This window comes from Danio rerio, chromosome 16, assembly GCF_049306965.1.
Source record: "Danio rerio strain Tuebingen ecotype United States chromosome 16, GRCz12tu, whole genome shotgun sequence".
NCBI lineage: Eukaryota > Metazoa > Chordata > Actinopteri > Cypriniformes > Danionidae > Danio > Danio rerio.
The window spans coordinates 41087811-41109131 of record NC_133191.1 but is presented as its reverse complement, the minus strand read 5'-3'; the positions used below and the strand labels follow the sequence as shown (position 1 = coordinate 41109131).

The window sequence follows — 21321 nt, the reverse complement described above, 5'->3', positions numbered from 1 at the left end:
ATATGGGTAACTACACAAGAATTCTTATATCTGAAAAATCTGCATTTAATGAAAAGGGTAGAAAACAAAATCAGCATTTGTCGCAGCTGTTCTTGTCTTAGTGGACCAAGATTAGTGCAACTGTGCAAGTTCAACACCAGCTTGTACAAGTATTCAGAAATTGTGACACAATGTCTTTAATTAATGTTGATTTTTTTAATGTCCAAACACATTTATTTACAAAGAGTTAATTTGGATTGACTATAAAAATGACTATAATTGCTTTATCTTGGATTCAAACCCAATACATCTGAATGCTAATCAAGAACACAAACCACTCCACTAAGAAACTAGGTTTCACATTTAAACAACATGGCCTATAATTCCTCAAATCGTATAACTTTTTTTTTTGTTAAAGTTGTTTAAGAGCAATACTTAAAAAATGGCCACTAGGAGACAGGTTTTGAAATGCTTAAACATTCGATTCAACTGTTTCAGTATTTCATGAAGCCTCACTCTGCCCACCACTAGGCTAGAGTCGAAACAAGAGCAGGTAAGCATAAAACAGATTCAAAGGGTGAGTATTAAAACAGACAATTTGGTTGAGGCAGGCGGCAAATAATCCAAAAAACAAAGGGTCAAAAACATGGTAAGGTAAGTCAAGAAAAACGCTTTGTGAAGTTAACTACAGGATACAAAACCCAACAACGGATATCTGTGTGTGGTGTATATATAGCCTTTGTAATCAGTGGTGATAAACTGCAGCTGTGTGTGTAATCTGCTGGTGAACTGAAACTGGTGTGTGACTGCAGGACATGATGGGATTTGTAGTTCAGGTGAATAATAGGGAGTGTTCGCCAGAAGTTCGCCATGTCAACACAACTGCTACGATTATAACAACAATGACTTACATCTTTAAAAAAAAACGCTTGTGGGCAGTTAAAATGAGGAAAAATGTATTTGAAATAAGTGGATCAAAACATTTTAAATAACAGAACTTCTGAAACCAAAAAAAAGATTGATATCACCCTAAAATTCTAACCTGTTTGTTTGTAATTTGGTATAGGAGATGTAACGTGACTTACAATCTCCTTCTGCATGACACTGGCCACACTTTGCATGCCAATGGAGAGCAGCTGCTTATAGCGCAACCCTCGACCAAACTCCAGCCTCTGCAGGTCAGTTGTACTTTTATATCCATCCAGCGCTACTGTCAACAAAGCTTTTACACCTGGGCATGATACAAAAGGAATCTTAGTAAACATACTTAGCTCTCATTTTGAACCATTTGCTCCTTGAAGTTTAACTGCACAGTATAACGTGAACAAAATAAGGTTTTTTTTTAAGTAATAAGTCAGATTGTACCATTTGTCCTAAGGCTATTGACAGTAGACAAAAGGTTCTCAACAGGCTCATCCAACCCATCTGTAAAGATGATCAGCACCTAAAAAAAACATGACATTTAAATTTAATCATTGGGCAGTGGATTTTATCCAAAGTATCATTAGATGTGATCAAAGTAACCAAAAAACAACATTTAAATGATTTGAGTAATTTTCAGCTAAAGAAAGCCAAAAGTAGTATATAAAAGTATATATATATATATATATATATATATATATATATATATATATATATATATATATATATATAATACAGACAAAAGAAAGCCAAAAGTAGTATATACAAGTATATATATATATATATAAAATAATACAGTAAGTAAATAAAAATAATATTAAAAGTATATAAAGAGAGAGAGAGAGAGAGAGAGAGAGAGAGAGAGAGAGAGAGAGAGAGAGAGAGTCCTGAGGCACCTCAGGAGCAAAAACAAAAAAATAAAAATCAATCTATCTGTCTGTCCATACATCCGTTAGTTGCGATCAAATAAACGTTTCTTTTTTTAGACAGGTTGATTTAGTATATAGAAAACTCATTCATTATTCATCTCAAATGCAGAAAAGCTAGTCCATGCTTCTATGACTTCTATAGATGGATTACTGAAATGTTCTGTTCAGTGGTTGCCCAGCATCCTCTATTAATACAGTTCAGTTCAAAATGCAGCTGGCAGAGTTCTTACAAGGTCTAGAAAATAAGATCATATCACATTACACAGGCTGCCTGTGATTGATTTTAAAATATTGCTTCTCACCTATAAAGCTTTAAATAATCTATTTTCTGTTTATCTAACTAACCTTTTGTCTCGCAACAATCTAAACCACACTTTAAGTTCTCAAAACAGGGATTCTGGTTGTACCAAGAATAGCAAAGTCTACTAAAGGAGGTTGAGCCTTCTCATTTATGGCTCCTAAACTCTGAAATAGCCTTCCTGATAATGTCTGAGGCTCAGACACACTAACTCAATTCAAAACTAGATTAAAGACCTATCTTTTTAGTAAAGCATACACACAATGCATCACAACGCTATGATGCATTAGTGTGCTCCATGCAATTAAGTGGGCTTGACAAGTGAGTTGTGAGTTGGCTGTCATGGAGAAGTGGAGAGTATGAGACTGATTCCTGAAAGACCACAGTGACAGACGAGTCTTTGCACTGATCCCGTGGGCCAGCCTGATCACCCAATGGTGACCTACTCACACCTGCAGTTCTCCACGATGGATGTCCACTGTTCTCCAGCCTCCGGCACCTAGACTCCAGCTCCCCACAGGAAGTTTTTCTAGAGGAGAAATGGTCGTGCCCAACTGAGCCTGGTTTCTCTTGAGGTTTTTTATTCACTTTCGTAAATTGGTAAAGTTTGTTCCTCGCCACAGTCGCCACTGATTTACTTGGTTTGGGACTTGTGGAACTGCACATCGATGGGTTCTCTTCCAGCAGTGTTATTTTAAACCACACTAAACTGAACTAAACTGAGCTTCAGCTCTGAAAACTGGACTGACACAGTTTTAATTTACTAAGCTTCTATGTTCAGCTGCTTGGACACAATCCACATGAAAGTGATAAAGAAATAAACATGAACTGAACTGAATTTTTCTTTGGCTTAGTCCCTTTATTTACAGTGCCGCCCTACACAGAGAACTCACCTTTACAAAAGAATTCGAAGCTCTAAACTTCTCTTCAAAAGAGCGCAGAAGCAGGTTGTTGAATTTCAGAGACTGGGATGTCTGAAGTGCCATCACTTTGTTTAACACTCCTACATCATACTCTTCAAAAGAAAAATCATCCAGCCTTTTTCCTGTAGCATCGACCAATCTGAAGCCTATGTTGGTTTTGATGGTTGGTTTAGTAATACAGCACAGGTTGTGAACTTCTGAAATGGAGCGGATGATCTCGGGCAGGTACGTCTGCAGCTTCATCTGGTCTCTAAAGATTGAGCGAGAACTTGAACTGGTTCGGGAGTTATCAAATCCAATGCCAATGTCAATAGTACAACCTAAATAAAGAGAAATGGAATTATATAATGAGCTGAATGTGGCAGTGCTTAAACTATGTTATTATGCATGAACCAAACATTTGTTTTATGCTAGAATTAATAAATTATTGTAATAAAGATAATTTAAAAATAAATTTAATTTGAATATTAGATTTAAATGTTATAGTGTGTCTACTAATGTAGCTTGGATCGCTTGATTCGTTTGTTTTTTTGTTTTGTTTTTTCTTTTGTCTTGGTCTGACTAGCATTTTTAAAGCTGAATCTAACTCTAGAAAAAAATTATTTTAGAAAATATATTTTCTAAGAAACCTACTAAATTTTTAAAAAATGAACAAGATTACATGTACTTAGTTTACCATTTCCAATTCAGTTTACCAATTCATAGTACACATTTTTTCGGTGTACCTGTTCCTTGGAATCAAACCGAAGATTACAACCCAGGCTCATTCTGAAAACTAAGCCCTATAGACATTTCTGGAGACCACCAAATAAGTTCAACATAGGCTCATTCTGAAAACTTATCCCTATATACTTTTCTGGAGATTATGAATTGTGTGGCCAGAAGTACGTATGGCTGCATTTCATTCTTAAAACGAACGATACGGGGCAGTATGACACCGTTCCTTTTTGCGATACCAGCTGACCGTTTACCTCCATGTGGCTTTCCCGCTAGTACTAGTTTGTTCAGTTAGCTCACCATGGACTTGAGATGAAGTTGACCATCATGATGGGGTTTGAGTCCAGTGAGGAACAGTTCCAGAAAGCAGGTAAGACAAAAACAGAATCCAAATAATAAAATAAACAAGAAAATACCAGGGTGAAAATGTGGTAAAAATCAGGCAAGGTCTTTTCTTTTGATGAAGGGGGTGTTGGATGGTGGGGGGCTGAGGGTGTCGTGGGTGGGGGGGGGGGGGGTATATATAGAGGTACGTTTTCAGCCTGGGTGGAATACATCCCAGGAGATTTTTTTTTTTTTTTTTTGCAAATCCAGCACAGGCCGCTGCTTTTTCTCACGTAAATTCACCAGAGGCCGCTGTCAACTGACTGACTTTCTGACCGAATGACTAACCCACCCTCCTCCTGCCCTAAACCCAAAAAAATACTGTTTTCGAAAGCACCGATTGACTCGCCCACCACTTTCCCTAAACCCAACCGACAGGGTTTTCAAAAGCAAAACAGAAAAAGAAAAGCCCTTGCAGCAGCCTGATTTTTACCAGGTTTTCAGATTTTACCACATTCTCACTGTTGTTTACTTGAATGAGCCGCCAACTTATCCAGCAAGTTTTTACGCCGCGGATGCCCTTCCAGCCGCAACCCATCTCTGGGAAACACCCACATTCACACACACACACACACACACACACACTCATACACACTCATACACTACGGACAATTTAGCCTACCCAATTCACCTGTACCGCATGTCTTTGGACTGTAGGGAAAACCGGAGCACCCGGAGGAAACCCACGCGAACGCAGGGAGAACATGCAAACTCCAAACAGAAAAACCAACTGAGCCGAGGATCGAACCAGTGGCCCTTCATTGCTGTGAGGCGACAGCACTACCTACTGCACCACTGCTTCACCCTATTTACTTGTTTATTTATTTGTTTATTTTTTTTGGTTTTCGTTTTTGTCTTACCTGCTTTCTGCAACCATTCTTTGCCAGACTCAAAGCCCGTTGTTGCAGTTAACTTCGCTCCACGTCACAAGTCCGATGACGTAAGCATCAAGCCTACGATCTATAGGGTTGTATAGGTTGTAGGAATGGTTGTTTTAATTGAACCAAACATGGCAACTATGAACAAAACCCACAGATAATGATTGAAATAACCAATATGGAACCATTATACTGCGAATTCCTTGATAGACCTTCCTCATAAATGTTATACTCTAGGCTATTTTCAATGTTCTTCAATTTAAACCACACACCAAAGCATTGGCACATATACTCACTTGCTTGTGCTAAAGGTAAAGGAACGCAAAGGGCATCAACAAACGTAGCTGTTGTCAGATTAAGGTAGTTGAAGTTCTGTACTTTGAACAACCTGTCCGGTGAGCCGGCAATATAGCTGAGCTGCTGCAATGAGACAGCTCCAATTCCAATCGCAAAGACGTTAATCCCAAGGTTTCTGAGTTGATCAGCTGCTTCGTTCACTCTGTCCGATGAAACGCCATCAGTGATGAGAACAAGATTCTGCGGTACGCCACTCTGTTTGCGACTCCCTTTGTCTTCCTGGAAGAATTCCACAACGTTACTTAGAGCTTTCCCAATAAGCGTCCCTTCTTTAATTTGCGTGATTCGTCGAATTGCTGATTTCACCCCATCAGCATCTTTGTACTCATTCATGTAGAACTCTTTCTGATATACGCTGCTGAACTGGGCTATGCCGACTCTGAAAAGTTCTGGACCGATACGAAGCTTGTCCACAACATTTAGCAAGAAAGCAATCACTGTAATCCACGACTCCTCTGAGATGCTTTCAGATCCATCAATCAAAAACACAAGATCGGCCACCTCGTTCTGGCATACTGGAGGACAAAACAAAGGATTAGTTCAACCTAAAAACAAAAGTTCTGTTATGTTTTACCCTCACATCATATCAAACCCTTGAGACATCTGTTTGTCTTCAGAAAAAATTAAGATATTTTAAAGGAAACCTAAGAGCTTTCTCTTTCTCCTTCGACAGCAACAGTCCAGAGACGTTCAAAGTCTAGGACACAGTCAACACATTCCATGTAACTACAGGGATTCTACTACAATCATACGAAGCTCCAAGAACAGTATCGTGTGGCTTCTGCATTAGATCAGGGCACATGTTTACAAAGACAATGTGATGCTTGTGTGTTTTGCTGCTGACTCTAAGGACCGAGACACACCATTAGACCAATTAGGCCAAGTCAGCAATTAGGCTTCATCAGGCCATCGGTCAGCATTGGTTCAACTAGTTGGTTTGTGTTCCACATGTCATCTCTCGTCATCGGATCGAGTTGGCCCGATTCGGCATGTAGAATTGCCGTTGGCCAACGGCTAAAGTTAGGGCTTTGGCTGGTTATTCCACAACGAATCAGAGTGTGAGAACAAAAACTGCAGTGATATAACCATGTAAACAATTCAAGTAATTCAAGTAAAAAATATATATATTTAAAGAAGCACGCTGTAATTTCACTAAATTTCTCGAGTAGTTGCAATTGATATGAATTATTAGATTATTAGAGATATTTGCATGAGCAAACCCCTCCAATGTAAATGACAATTACTGTAATGCAATGTGCATTTATCCAGCACATGGCCATGCACCCAAAGTGCTTTACAATCATGAGGGGGGTCTCTTCAAACCACCACCATTGTGCAGCATCCACTTGGATGATGCAATAGCGGTTACAGGACAAATCTGCCAGTGCGCTTACCACACACCAGGTATAGGGGGAGTGAAAAGATAGTGATAGAGGCAATTCGGTGGATGGGGATGATTGGAAGGCCATGATTGGTAAGGGCCAGTGGAGGGAATTTGGCCAGGACACTAGGGTTACACCCCTACACTTTACGAGGAGTGCCATGGGTGAAACTGTGATAATGGTACTATGTGCTTTATTAATGCTTTATCTATGTGCATTTAAATAAAAATAAAAAATACTGCCATCCACAGGTGCAGAAAGACACATCCTATAACAGAGGCTCAAACAAGCTCTCTCGTTTCAGTTGGCTGTCATCCATTTGGTGTGCTCACACAGCTTTTTGGTCCAGATGAGACCAGATGGAGCCAATGTAAGCCAACAACACAGTAGTTATAAGGCATCGGCTTGGTGTGTCTAAGACCTAATGGCAATCTGATGTGGGAAAGAAAATACAGACAAACATTTGTATTGACATTTTGTTTTGGCACATAAAAGTGTTTTTGGAACTTCTTATGGTTACAGTTGAACCCCTGAAGTCACTTAAAACATTTTGACAGTGTTTTGTGGACTTTGAATGTGACTATTGAGATGATTGCCATCTATGGAGGATGAAGGAGTTCTCGGATTTCCTCAGAAATATCTTAATTTATGTTCTGATGATGAACAAACAACAAATGGGATCCAAACAACAAATAAATGATACAACATTAATAAATGACAGAATTTTCGGTAACACTTTATAATAACTACACACTATAAATCATTTATTAAGCATTAGCATCTAGTAAATTCTTTATCTGTTAAGCATTAATAAGCGTTAGTACGCCGTTTATAACTGCAGCTACAAATGCTGTATTCTTGACTTATAACCACAATTATAATTTGCTTAGTAATTGTATTTTCATACTTTGTTAATGATTTATTTTCATTACTAAATTAAGTATTACATCATTTACAAACCATTTGTGTTTAAGAGTAGTTGGTGGTTTTTAAGATCATTCAGAAAGAGTTAGTAAATGATTAATAAACTATTTAAATAAACATTTATAATTCTTATTATTCAGGCATATATTAATAATTAATTTGTGTGTTAATAAATGCTTTATTAACTCAACTTCAAGCAGTTGTGTGACCTAATCTAAAGTGAGGACTAGTTATGCTTTATAAATCACTAATAAATGACAATTAAAGGCTCGGTTATAAACGGCTTACTAACGTTTATTAATGTAGAGTTAATGCTTAACAGATAATGAATTCACTAGATTATAATGCTTAACAAATTATTTATAGTGTGTAGTTATTATAAAGTGTTACCGAATTTTCATATTTGGGTGAACCAAGTTGGCAGGTCTAAATTGATGAGCACAGTCACTTCAGCTTGTAGAGTCTGAAGAAGAACATTACCTGGTTTGGTTGCATTGCAGAGCACACCTGAGACATTCATCTGCAGATCTTGAAGGTTGTCGTAATTATTAACATGAAAGATTTTGTTTTTGCTCTTGGTAATAATCTCCAGCTCACTATCCTGAGCTCTAGCCACTCCAATTCCATACACATTTATTTGTTTGGCTGCAAACTCATCAGCCCTTGCACGCAGGTTTTCTCGGTCTCTGGCATCACCATCTGTGATCATGAACAGCATTTGAGGGACTCCTCGTTTTTGGCGTCCTCCGTTGGCTTCAGTGAAGTAAGTTAGAGAGTATGCAAGAGCCCTAGCCGTGTATCCGCTTACAGCTGGAGACTTCAGGCTTGTTATGGCTTCCGCTATTTGACGTCTAGTGTTGTACTGATTTAAGGAGAATTGACTCGGCGTGTCAGAGTAGACGATAACTCCAAAGCGAATTAGGTTATCCCCAATTTGTGTGCTATTCACCACAGAAATTAAAAAGCTTTTAATTTTCTCAAAATCTTGGAGACGAATTTGTCTGGTGCACTGCACTAGGAAGATCACATCCGCCAACTGTGTGCTAGGACAACCTACAAGAAAAAATGAGAATAAAGTTGATTAACATTCTACTGTCAACAAACATAAACCCAAAACTAACTTATACCATACCTGCCAACATTACCGTTTTTACAGGGAGTCTCCCATATTTCAGAAACCATCTCCCGTCACCCTCCCGTTTTGTTATTTCTCCCAGAAATCTCCCATAATTTCACCCCGCTCCCAGTCCTCAGCTTTTTGGTACAGTCAGTAACACCCCCAGGTCACCAACTTTGGTATGGTACCAAAGTATAGCACTTTGTATCCCCCTTTCTACAAGTACAGTGGTATTGAAACTACACCCTCTTACTCCTGAAATTTTTAAGACAAATGCTGGCAGGTATGGCTTAAACCAGTTTAAACTTTTGGTTTATTACAATTTTAATTAGGTGCAGTAAATAACAATTACATTAAAATTACACTATTTTTCAATTAGTTACAAATTTTTGGAGGTGTGCCGCAGCCGATGCAATCTACAAAATGGTCTCCTTGCAGATATGCGCAAGCAGGGCTTAATTTGTGGCGGAACAAGACAGATCCGGATCCAGCACTTCTGAAATCTGATCCAATACCTCATTTTCCCGATCCCCCTCCTCAAATGCACCCCATTCAGTTTCTCTCGTGCGCACATTCGGTCTACCTTGTGCGCATTCATTCTCTCTCGTGTGCATTCAGTCTTTCTGCGTTCGCTTGACTTTGGGACCCAGAGCAAGAGAACTACTCCGGCTTCTACACACAGAAGAGCAAGTGCTGCCATCATCACTACACTCGGAGCGTTTAAAGAATTCTAATATTTTTCTGTTTTCAGTAGGTTGATGCGACATAGCCAGCCAAAATCCATGGGTGTTACGTAACATCAACCTAATCTTATTAAAACAACGTTGTTATTGCTGTCAGACAACATTGCGAGACTATTGTACAAGTACAAGTTCAGACTATGTGTACACCTATTCATTGTCTTCTGTGTGTTACTGTCAACATTGCTAATTGTGTATTGTTTTGTTTTTTTGGGAGTATGTTGTTATATTTAGCACTGTTGTTCTTTTTTTTATGTATTTTGCACTGTCTGGAGCCAGCACCTAAGCTTTTCACTTATCATAGTACACGTGCAATAAAAGTGATTTGATTTGAAAAAAAAAAAACCTTTTAAATTAGTTTTTTTACAACAATTAAATGACAATTGTAAAATTAAAGAGATAAACTTCTGAGAAACTAGCGGTCCTGTCAGATGTGGCGTCCACTCTCATTCCCATACAGGACAGAGTGGCTGAGTGGAAGTCCACCGTGCGCGATTCAGAGAGCAAAAATTTGTAAACGTGCGGCCATGTAGAGACAGAAATGACATGCTGTTGTGTAAATAAGATATTCGATGGGGCTATTTGGCTTGTTTATTAAAAGAAGTTGTGATGTGGCGCTATATAGAAAATAGAATTATCTTGACTTCAGGGGGCAGGGAAAGGCTTTGGGAGGGCCGGGCCCCACTGTAAGGGAAAAACTGAATTGTGTTGCTTCAGCTCATTCTAAATAAGTAGTTTGAACATGCAGCAAAAAAAATTAGTAGTACTTTTTTGTGTGTGTTCACTTTGCAAGTGCCAAAATGCAACTTCATACTATGCCGATTAATTAAACAGACAAAAACATACGATTTTCAATCGATTTTCAAACAACACCAACTGTAATTTGCTAACAAAAATGGCTTTCATGGTAAACTGACTCACCGCCAGGGTGAGAGCTGCAGAGCTTGAATTGTAGGTTTTTGTCGATGGAATGAAGCGCATCGAAATCCCTCTGCACATACACTTTATCTTGAGTACCACTGATCTCCCATAGCTGTGTGGTGTTTACACTGGCCACACCTATGGAGAAGATGGTGACACCCTTGTCTCTGATGGCCTTTGCAGGTACGGCGACAGCATCATGAGCTTCTCCATCTGTAATAACCACCAGGAACTGTGGAACGTCTGGCCGACCGCCATTAGATGCATCAAAATACTTTGAAATAAACGAGAGTGCTTTCCCTGTGTATGTGTCTCCTGTTAACTGTTCAATGCCGTCGATTGCTTCTTCTAATTCATTTTGGTCAAAGTACCTGTTCAGGGGAAATTGCTCCTGTGGGTTATTGCTGAACTGGACAACACCAACATGCACACTGTCTTCTCCGATGATGGTCCCATTTACAACTTTGGTAATAAACGTCTTCATTGATGTAAAGTCTGGGCCATAAATGCTGGAAGAACCATCAATCAAAAACATGATATCTGCCACTTTGTTCTTGCAGGCTAAAGAAAGTAGAAAAAAAATCATTCATTATTTAATCGTGTTTTACAGTACATACCTGTATTTTATATTCACTTTAAGGGAATATACCGAATAACACTATAATGGAAACTGTATAACATCTATAATTTATTTAAATTACTAACAAAAAGGATTATATTTAAGAATTATATTATATTTAAATATTTGTTTCCAAAAGTCCACAGAACAAACCAACATTATACAATACCTAATTACCCTAACCCGCCAAGTTAACTTAATTAACCTAGTTAAGCCCTTAAATGTCAATTTAAGCTGTATAGAAGAGTCTTGTAAAATATCTAGTAAAATAATTTGTACTGTCATAATGGCAAAGACAAAATAAATCAGTTGTTTGAAACCATTATTAAATTATTAAAACTATTATGTTTAGAGATGTGTTGAAAAAATCTTTCCTATATATATATATATATATATATATATATATATATATATATATATATATATATATATATGTGTGTGTATATGTGTATATATATATATATATCTATGTGTATATATATATATATATGTGTGTGTGTGTGTGTGTGTGTGTGTGTGTGTGTATATATATATATATATATATATATATATATATATTTTTTTTTTTTTTTTTTTTTTTTATCAATATAGTTTAGTCATAGTTTACATTGGTCCAGCATAGTTACATTATTAGCTTCTAGTCACATAATTTTCCATAAATACATTTTAATATGCTGTTTGTTTATCAAGAAAATATTATTCTTATTACTATTAGTTAATATAGTTGTTTCCTAATTTAACCAGATAAAAACCCATTAAGATCAAGATCTCATTTACAAGGGTGACCTGGCCAAGAGGTTCGCAACGCACGACTTATGAAAAAATAAATAGATAAAAATAAATAGATAATTAATAATAATAATAATAATAATAATAATAATAATAATAAATGAAAAGTAAATAAAAATACAGTTTAGTTGTTTTTGTATACCACATTACAAAATGTTAAAAACACATACATTGACAAATGAACTTGTAGGAATGAAAATTATCATATGCATTTGTTTGTATGACAAAATATTATGCCACCAAATCTGATACATGTGCTTTGAAGGAAAGTTCCTGACCAAGTAAAAAGCCTAAATACTTGTAGCTGGACACTAAATTTATTTGTTCACCTTGGTCAGTGGTAATTATCGGTTGGTTCTGCAAAGGGGTTTGAAAGATTTGTAAAAAACATTAATTTAGATATATCTACATTTAAAACCAATTTTAGATCCTGAAAATGAGACTAAACAACATTAAAAGCAGATTGCAAAGATTGTATGGCCTGAACAAGTGAAGGAGAGCAACAGTAAATCACTGTATCATCAGCATACAGATGATAAATGGTATTTCGAAGGTTGTCGCACAAGTTATTTATGTAAATAAAAAATAATATAGGTCCTTATAGCAATCCCTGCGGCACTCCTTTTGGCACCTCTAAAGACAAAGAAGTCAATCCGCCATATGGACACACTGTGTTCTGTTGGAAAAAAAATTAGCAAACCAAGTGTCTGGTTTGACATACCAATAATACAATTTTACTCTATTAGTGTAATGTTAAAAAATATTACTGTTAACATTTTTTTCTGGGAATCTCAGTTAAATTTAAATTATATAATATTAAAAGAAATTTATCACAATTGTAATAATACACAGTTTAAGTCAGAATTATTAGCCCCCCTGAATCATTTCGCTGCCCTGTTTAATTTTTTCCCCAATTTCTGTTCAACGAGGTAAAGATTTTTTCAACACATTTCTAAACATAATAGTTTTGATAATTCATTTCTAAAAACTGATTTATTTTATCTTTGCCATGATGACAGTAAATAATATTTGACTAGATATTTTTCAAGACACTTCTATACAGCTTAAAGTGACATTTAAAGGCTTAACTAGGTTAATTAGATTAACTAGGCAGGTTAGGGTAATTAGGCAAGTCATTGTATGACGATGGTTTGTTCTGTAAACTATCAAAAAAATAGCTTGAAGGGGCTAACAATTTTGACCTTAAAATGGTTTATTAAAAATTAAAAACTGCTTTTAGTCTAGCCGAAATACAACAAATAAGACTTTATCCAGAAGAAAAAAATTATCAGACATACTGTGAAAATTTCCTTGCTCTGTTAAACATCATATAGGAAATATTTAAAAAAGAAAAAAAAACTCAAAGGGGGGCTAATAATTCTGTCTTCAACTGTACTATGATCAGTTTTGAATACATTTAATGTGTCACTGTTTTTTGAATGGTATTGTATCTTCAATGCTTTTATAAATTCTTTATTTATATAATTAGTCTCTCTAAATTATCTTGTTAACAAGTAAACAAACAAAAAAAAAGAAACAACAATATGTTGCTGTATATGTTTGATAACTCTCTTACCCTCTTGAGAGCAAATATCTGTGACAATTTCTCGCTTGAGAACATTCAGGGCATCGTAGTTGGTCACATAGAAATCCTTAGTTTCATCAGCCGTCATCTTCAAGAGCTCATCCTGGCTGGCATCCTTTACTCCAATGGCATAAACCGAAACCCCTTGAATCCTCAGCTCTTCTGCTGGATCCCCCACATCATCTTGAGACGTCTTATCAGTAATGACAATGAGAATCTCCTGCACTTTAGCTGGACGGGATGCTTTAGCCTGATTAAAGAGACTGGCCACATATTTTAGTGCTTTGCCTTTCTCTGAGCCTCCAACAGGCTGACTGATTCCCCTCACGGCTGCTTCAAAAGAAGCTCTGTTTTTGTGCTCTGTCAGGCTGAATTGAAGAGTGGGATTGCGGTCGACTTTTACAACTCCTACACGAACTCGATTTGGTCCAATGTTGAATAACTGAAGGGAGCCTAAGATAAATTTCTTCACATCTTCAAAGTCGGCGCGAGTGCTGCCAGAGTTGTCCAACAGGAAATAAATGTCTGCTTCCTCTGTGTTCACACATCCTGAAGGTAAGGATTAAATAACATGTACGAGAAATGGTTAGTTGAGTGAAGTTAGCTGAGTAAATTATAAGTGAAACTGAAGGCAATTGCACAACATTATGAGCGTGATTTACTATGAGGATCACAAACCCTCTTTTGATGCTTAAAAACAAGTCAGACTGGAAACTGTTTGAGTTTGGAAGCAAAATGGATACTTTAAAAATGTAAAGCCAAATTTGCTGCCTGAATTGATTATTGGGGAAGAAAAGAGTCACAAAGCGATGGTGAGTGATTTTGAAAAATATTATTGTTACAGAAAAACTGAGATAAATTGAAATTTTCAAATTAAAATTTATCAAATTTATGGACTTGTGTGACTATACTTTGTCCACACCAGATGTGATCGTTGTAACTTGTTTTAAAACAGCTAGAAATTGCCCACAAATGTGACAAATGCAAATTGCATGGGTATATTTTCTGGCAGTTTCAAAGTTGTATGCAACCCAGGCTTATTCTGAAAATGTACCCCTATATACATTTCTGGAGAGAGCCAAATACATCCCAGGAGCTACGTTTTTTCCAGTTTCTGTTTTCGTGAATCCACCAGACGCCGCTGTTTGTGCTTTTTGAGATCTTAAATTTCACAAGTGTAATTCGTGCCTACTGTTCTTGTGTAAATCCACCAGAAGCCGCTGTCGACTGACTGACTGATCGACTGACTGATCGACAGACCCACCCCTCTGTAGTCTGTATTTGTCTAATACATAAGCTCATTGTCCTATTTTGACTGCTATGCCATCATAAATAGAGAAAATAACCCATCGAAAAAGGTTTCAAGACCAAGTGGAATCCTCTGTTGGGTGTTGCTTTGGTGTGATGTCAGCTTATCAGTTTTGGCCAGTGCAGAGTTCAACATCCAGCTGAGCAAGAAAACATACAATCTGACGTGAGTGAAGTCATCTTTCACTTCTATATTGTTTTTAAATATAGAAAACATGTTACAAGTGAATTTTATTCTAAATCTTGGACCTTATTCTTGAAACAAAAACTAACCAATAAAAAGGTGTGAAACACCAAAAGCGACCAATATTAAAATTAATTTGAAAACTATTATGGCTATTGTTGTTATCTATAAATTTTCAATGTACTTTTTTTGGTTTTGATTACCATCTGTCAATCTATTTTAACTAATATTGTGCCTAAAATGTCACTATATTCGTCATACCACCCCGTAGCATTCGTTTGAAAGACGAAATGCGGCATACATACTTTTGGATACATAATTTGTGCACTCCAAAAATGTATATTGGGCTACGTTGTCAGAATAAGCCTATTGTATGGGTCAAGATCATTAAATTTTCTTTTATGCCAAAAGTCGTAAGACTGTAAGGTAAAGATTGTGTTCCATAAATATATTTTGTACATTTCCTACTGTTAATAAATCAAAACATCATTTCTGATTAGTAATATGCCTTGTAAGAGCTTCATTTCTATCACTTTAAAGGCGATATTCTTAATATTTAGATTTTTATAATCCTCATAATCTAGATTTTCTTATTGCGCTTTCCAAATAAAACCAAAATGAAATCAATGGAAAGCTTATTTATATGGCTTTCAGATAATATATAAATCTCAACTTTAAAAATGAACACTTTTGATTTGTAATCCATGGGCACAAATGTAGAAATGAGCATGTCAAATACAATTGAGCGATTTGTTGCTTACATCACAACCGGTGTGGACAGAAACACTAATTATAATGGGTTTTACTGTCACATTCCAGTAAAAATGTCAAATTCTTGCACACTTTCTTTTCATAAGTTGTATCATCTAGAGCCAAAGGAAATGATTTTCTTTTCTGGATGAACTATCCCTTTTAGAAAATTAATGCCATCAGCATTTCAGTAATACTGTTTGTTATTTCTTTTTTAACTAAGCTTAAAGGGATAGTTCACCCCAAAAAAAAAATTTAAATTAACTCAACATTTACTAACCTTTGTGTGGTTTTAAACCTTTATGAGATCCTTTCCTCTGTTGAACACAAAATAAGATACTAAAACCTGTAGCTATTGACTTCCATAGTAGGAAAGTAGTTAAGTCAATGGTTACAGGTTTCCAGCATCAAAATCTCTTCTTTTGTGTTTAACAGAAGAAAGAAAGCCAAGCAGGTTTGGAACAAGGGATGACAGAATATTCATCCTTTTAATTTTGGTTTACCTTGTTTTAGGAGCAATCTGTTGTTCTTGTCAAATCGTCTGTTGACCACCACCTTACACAGACTCTTTCTGAGGCTCTTCTCCAGAGATGAAAGCATCAGGAAGCTTCCCACATTGAACACAAACTCATGTTCTGGGTAGGATCCGATTTTTTTGAGCTCCTCCACACTAGCGTTCTTCACTCCGAGGGCATACACGGTGACTCCTGAGCGCCTCAGTTCAGCAGCTGTGGTCGTGACATCATCCTCGGACTCGCCATCAGTCATGACGATGGCAATCTGCTTAACACCCAGAGCTTTCCGGCTCCCCCTCTTCTGAGTGAACAGATTGTTCTGGGCGAACTTTAGGGCTGCACCGGTTGCTGTTCCTCCACCTCTGTATGGAATGATTTTAATGTAGTTCATAATATCGTTCTTGTTAGCAAACGTGTCCAGGTAGAATTCGGCGCTGGGTCTGTCGTTATAAAGCACCATTCCCACCCTCACGCTGTCAGAGTTCACCTCTAGGCCGCTGATAATACGGTGGAGAAAACGTTTGATCAGCTCAAAATTGTTTCGGGTGATACTACCTGACTCGTCCACAATAAACACAATATCCGCCACTTGGGCTGATCTGCAATCTGTTGAAAAACAATAAAAATGAGTTAATATTTGGCGGGAAACAGTGGTAAAATGATGTGGGAGGAAAAAAAGTGTGACCTCAATTATCTATTTAAAGGTGCATTTAGCAATTACAAGGATTTATTCAGAATACCATAGTATTCTTAATATTGTTGTGTCACAATATGGTTGCGTTCAAAAGGTGTAAAGGGTGCAAACAAGTGCCCCTTTTCTCACATGTTAGGCATCCTCTAAGCCAGTTCCTGCAGGACCGCAGCTTTGCACAGTTTAGCTTTAACCCTAATTAAAAACACCTGATCAAACTAATTGAGTCCTTCAGGCTTGTTTGAAACCTACAAGTAAAGCCACGGTCACACTGGACTTCTCGCCCCATAGACTTCCATTCATACGCATGCGAATGTGTCAGACCGGAAGCACAAACTCGTGCAACAAGTTTTGCAGTTCACTGTGTTGAGAAGTTTAAGCTTGGTGAAATCTGAGCTGCAAAATCGCATCACTTGACTGCGTGAGACCAATCAAAGATCAAAACATGACCTCTCAGTGCAGAAATTTGGAGCAATTGCTCTCTTTTTAAATGTCTAATCATCTTGTTAAATCCCGCCCATTTTCGCAGCACCGTACAACTGAACTCTAGTGTGACTGTGGCATAAGTGTGTTGAAGCAGGCTTGGAGATAAGATGTACAGAGATGCAGCCCTACAGGAACTAAGTTTGACGCCCCTGCTCTAAGCACACTTTGTCACCTTGGAATTATAAGGTTTTATCTGCGTTCTGAATGATTTTGAGATTTTGAGCTTCAAAGTTTTTGCATTCCATAAAGCAAACAGTCTGTGTAACAGTTTTTTTTTTTTAAAGTCTTGAAATGTAAACAACTTATAAAAAAACATCCCATCATGTAAATAAGTTGTAATTTAATAAGAATGTCAATAACTCAATTTTGACAAAAAATGTCAGATAGAAACATATAATTCTAAGGTGACGACTTGAAATGATTGAGCTCGACTTTCTACTTGACAATCAAAATGTCATTACATCACAAAAATGTGAACTCAAAATACACTCTATTGTACATTGTAATATGCGGCACACAGCAAAGCCTGCTGATACACAGTGTTAAAAAATCTGTTATCAATTTTCATGCAATGCTGTGTAAACCTAACCCTGCCCCCAACCCTACCCCTACCAGTGACATCACTAGCTCTACTGAATGCATGTTAGACTGCGTGTCTCAGAAAAATGACGTACAATTCCAGATTCACTTAACAAGAAGGCACTCAAAACATATAAAATTTGCACGACCTTTAATATGTATAATCTATTACATCTATTAAAAGTGCTGTTCTCATATTCTGACTGTTGCCCTCTTCACTCTTAACTGTTATATATTTATCCTCAGATCAGATATCTCTTTAATTTTTGTTTGATTTCTGTTGTTTTTTTTCCTATTATTTCTCTTGTTTTTCATTCTTTGTTGGCACCATTGTAAATAACCTAATGATTATTATTGTAAATGATGTGACCAAATGTATCTTTCTGTTATACAATAAATGTTAAAAAAAGACTGTGTGCCTCAGCTTGCATGGTTAAAAACTTTACCAAAACAGCCTTTTAGTAGCTTTGAACAGTTGTTTATACTTGACTTATTTTACGATAAAAGTGCTACTAAAAATTACACTAAAGGCTACTGAAGAGTTTAATTTTCAGCATCAAAATAAAAAAAAAAACCTGTGAATCATAAGCTATTCGCAACTGTTACTGTAATTAGAAAACTGTCTAACAGTACTGTATCCCACAAAGCAATCAATTTGATATTTCATTTAAAAAAAAAAAGAAAAAAAAAATAGTTGAACCTATCATGTTTAAACAGACAAAAACATGTCTTGCAGCACTAAAGTCTATCAGAATTATCTAAGGCATTTATGAGATGGATAGTTAAGTACGTCATAAAAGTTATTTTATTTAGTAATTTTTTTTTTTTATTAATTTATTTATTAAATTCTTTCAATAATTCATTTTCTTTTTAGCTTAGTCCCTTTATCAATCTGGGGTCGCCACAGCGAAATGAACTGCCAACTTATGCAGCATATATGCCCTTCTAGCTGCCCTATGGGCCATTAGCCCATAAATGCCCTTCCAGCTGCAACCGGGCTGCAAATGGGAAACACCCATACACACTCATTCACACACATACACTACAGACAATTTTAGCTTAACCAGTTCACCTGTACTACATGTTTTTGGACTCGTGAGTGAAACCAGAGCACCCGGAGGAAACCCACACCAAGACGTGGAGAACATGCAAACTCTACACAGAAACGCCATCTGACCCAGCAAAGGCTCGAACCAGCGACCTTTTTTGCTGTTAGGTGATCGTGCTACCCACTGCGCCACCGCGACACCCTATTTATTAAATAATTTTTTCACATTTTTTTAGAAATTATTTTTCTGGATATTGTCTGAGTTTTATAATTGTAATACATAGCTTGAGGCACAAGCCACCTGCTGTGGTGGAAAAAAAGCTTCATCTCAGAATCAACACACGATAAAGTTCATGTTACTTAATGCACCTATCAGAACGTTTACTGAATATAGTCTTGTGTGTCTGTGTTATTTGTAGTTAAAAGTAAACCAACCTCCTGTAACATTGAAAACCTCTTTCTCCTGAATTCTTTTTGTGACGTCAGCAGCCACATCAATAACATTTTGGTCGATCTGGAAGGCACGTAGTGAGGGGAACAAGGATTGTAAATTTGGTTCCAGTCTGATATCAATGACGGACACGTCCTCATTCTTCATTGTTCGTATGGCCCTCACAGTAGAGTCGTAAGAGTCTCCAGTTCTCAGCACCAGCAGATACTGCTTGTAGCCTTTCGCGATCCTGCTGCCAGATACTGTGTTCAGAAAATTTGTGCGAACATAATCTATGGCTTTTCCCAATTTTCGCTCTCCATTAAGCCTGGGCTCGAACCGATTTATGAACTCTCTGGCTTTCTGCGCTGTTTGGTAGTCTTTAAACAGGAACTCTTTGACGACGTTCTCACCAAACTGAGCCAGCGCAATCTTATTAGATCCGTCACCCACATTGAGCTGCACAAGCAGTCGGTTGAGAAGTTCCCTTATTTGCTGTGTTTCCCCCTGAGCTGTACTGTCCACCAACACAAATACATCAGTAAACTTCGGGGCCAGAGCTGAAACAAAGACAAAGAAGAAATTACGATTCATTTATACATCTGCACTGTAAAGACATGGATGTTCAATTTTTAATACCATGACTGCTTACAAATGAACCCTCATCACCAAAGTTCCTTAAAAATAAAACAAAACACATTTGTGCTTTTAAAAACACCAGACTCAGGGCAGACAATCTGTTAACTTAAGCAACATGCTTTTAGAAAGTCACAAACAAAACGCAGGAAACTGGTTAAACACATCTGTCCATGTTTATGAAACAAAATGTGGAAAAAACTGCGCAATGGAAAGCAAAAAAAGGGTTTTGTGCGAACAGCCCACAAGAGCGTCTAATTCTTGATTAAAACAATGCATACAGTAAGTTGTTTGCCTTGCAATGGTGTATTTGCACACTGACTTTTAATTTCAGTCAGCCAACCCCAGGCCTTCCAATTAATTGTCATCCCATACAAAAGCACCGGGTTAAAGTTCTGATTTTTTTTAAAAACCAGCGATCTTCACTGCCTGGCTGAGATAAATTATAAAGTGGGTCTCAGACCAAACAAGAAGCACTGCATAAATGTTTTTTTTCCCGCGCCATGTTTTTAAATTATGGGAATTAATCTTACTCCAGTATTTTCAATGGAATTTCTGCACTGGCCTGCGTTTAAACATATTTTTTATGTTTTAACAACTAAATAAATGCTTAAGTCTATTTAATTGATGATATCTGAATTACGTAACAACATCGATGCTGTGAAAGGAACCTAATGAAGCTGAAAATAGTTTTATAAAGCTCTCACTGACAGTTCATCATTGGCTGAAAAACACTAGCTGTGCATGTAGCCCATTGATATTTCTGTTTTAACAGACCTGAACAGTGCTGATTCCAAATCTGAATAAAAACTCTAAGAGAATATAAGTAGAAGGCGTGAAAATGACATTTGTTGCAGGTTCTTTGTTGGTTCAGTTCATTTTTTGGTAATGCGGAAAACAAACACAGCTATTTTATTATACTGTGTTTACTAAAATCAACATTGCTATCTTTTCAGTGGTTATGTGCAAGATTCTCCGGTAACACTTTAGAATGATAGTATCTATTTGTTTCTCCACTAAAAAATCCAATCATAAAATCAGGTCTTTATTTTTAGATCTTGTCATCTCAAATCCCTTTTCTATTACTTATTGGATCAGCTTTTTGATGATAATAAATGGTTGTATGTTTGGTCACTCACGCAGAATTTTTTTAACAAATAAAACTAAAAAAATAACTTTTAAAATTATAGATTTTATCCTGTTAAACCATTTTTACAGATATTCAAAAATG

General features: G+C 36.8%; 1 protein-coding gene across 1 annotated transcript in view; it reads right to left on the bottom strand.

Annotated features, from left to right (window-relative positions):
* The window catches only part of col6a4a (collagen, type VI, alpha 4a), a 69684-nt gene that overhangs the window by 25294 nt on the left and 23069 nt on the right, over nt 1-21321 (bottom strand). Inside the window, exons 4-12 of the mRNA XM_068214283.1 lie at nt 19460-20014; nt 16209-16826; nt 13455-14012; nt 10471-11031; nt 8173-8745; nt 5326-5901; nt 3021-3370; nt 1345-1423; nt 1065-1210 (exon numbers count right to left, since the gene is read on the bottom strand). Coding sequence (XP_068070384.1) covers nt 1065-1210; nt 1345-1423; nt 3021-3370; nt 5326-5901; nt 8173-8745; nt 10471-11031; nt 13455-14012; nt 16209-16826; nt 19460-20014 — 4016 coding nt within the window. The remainder of the gene's footprint in view (nt 1-1064; nt 1211-1344; nt 1424-3020; nt 3371-5325; nt 5902-8172; nt 8746-10470; nt 11032-13454; nt 14013-16208; nt 16827-19459; nt 20015-21321) is intronic.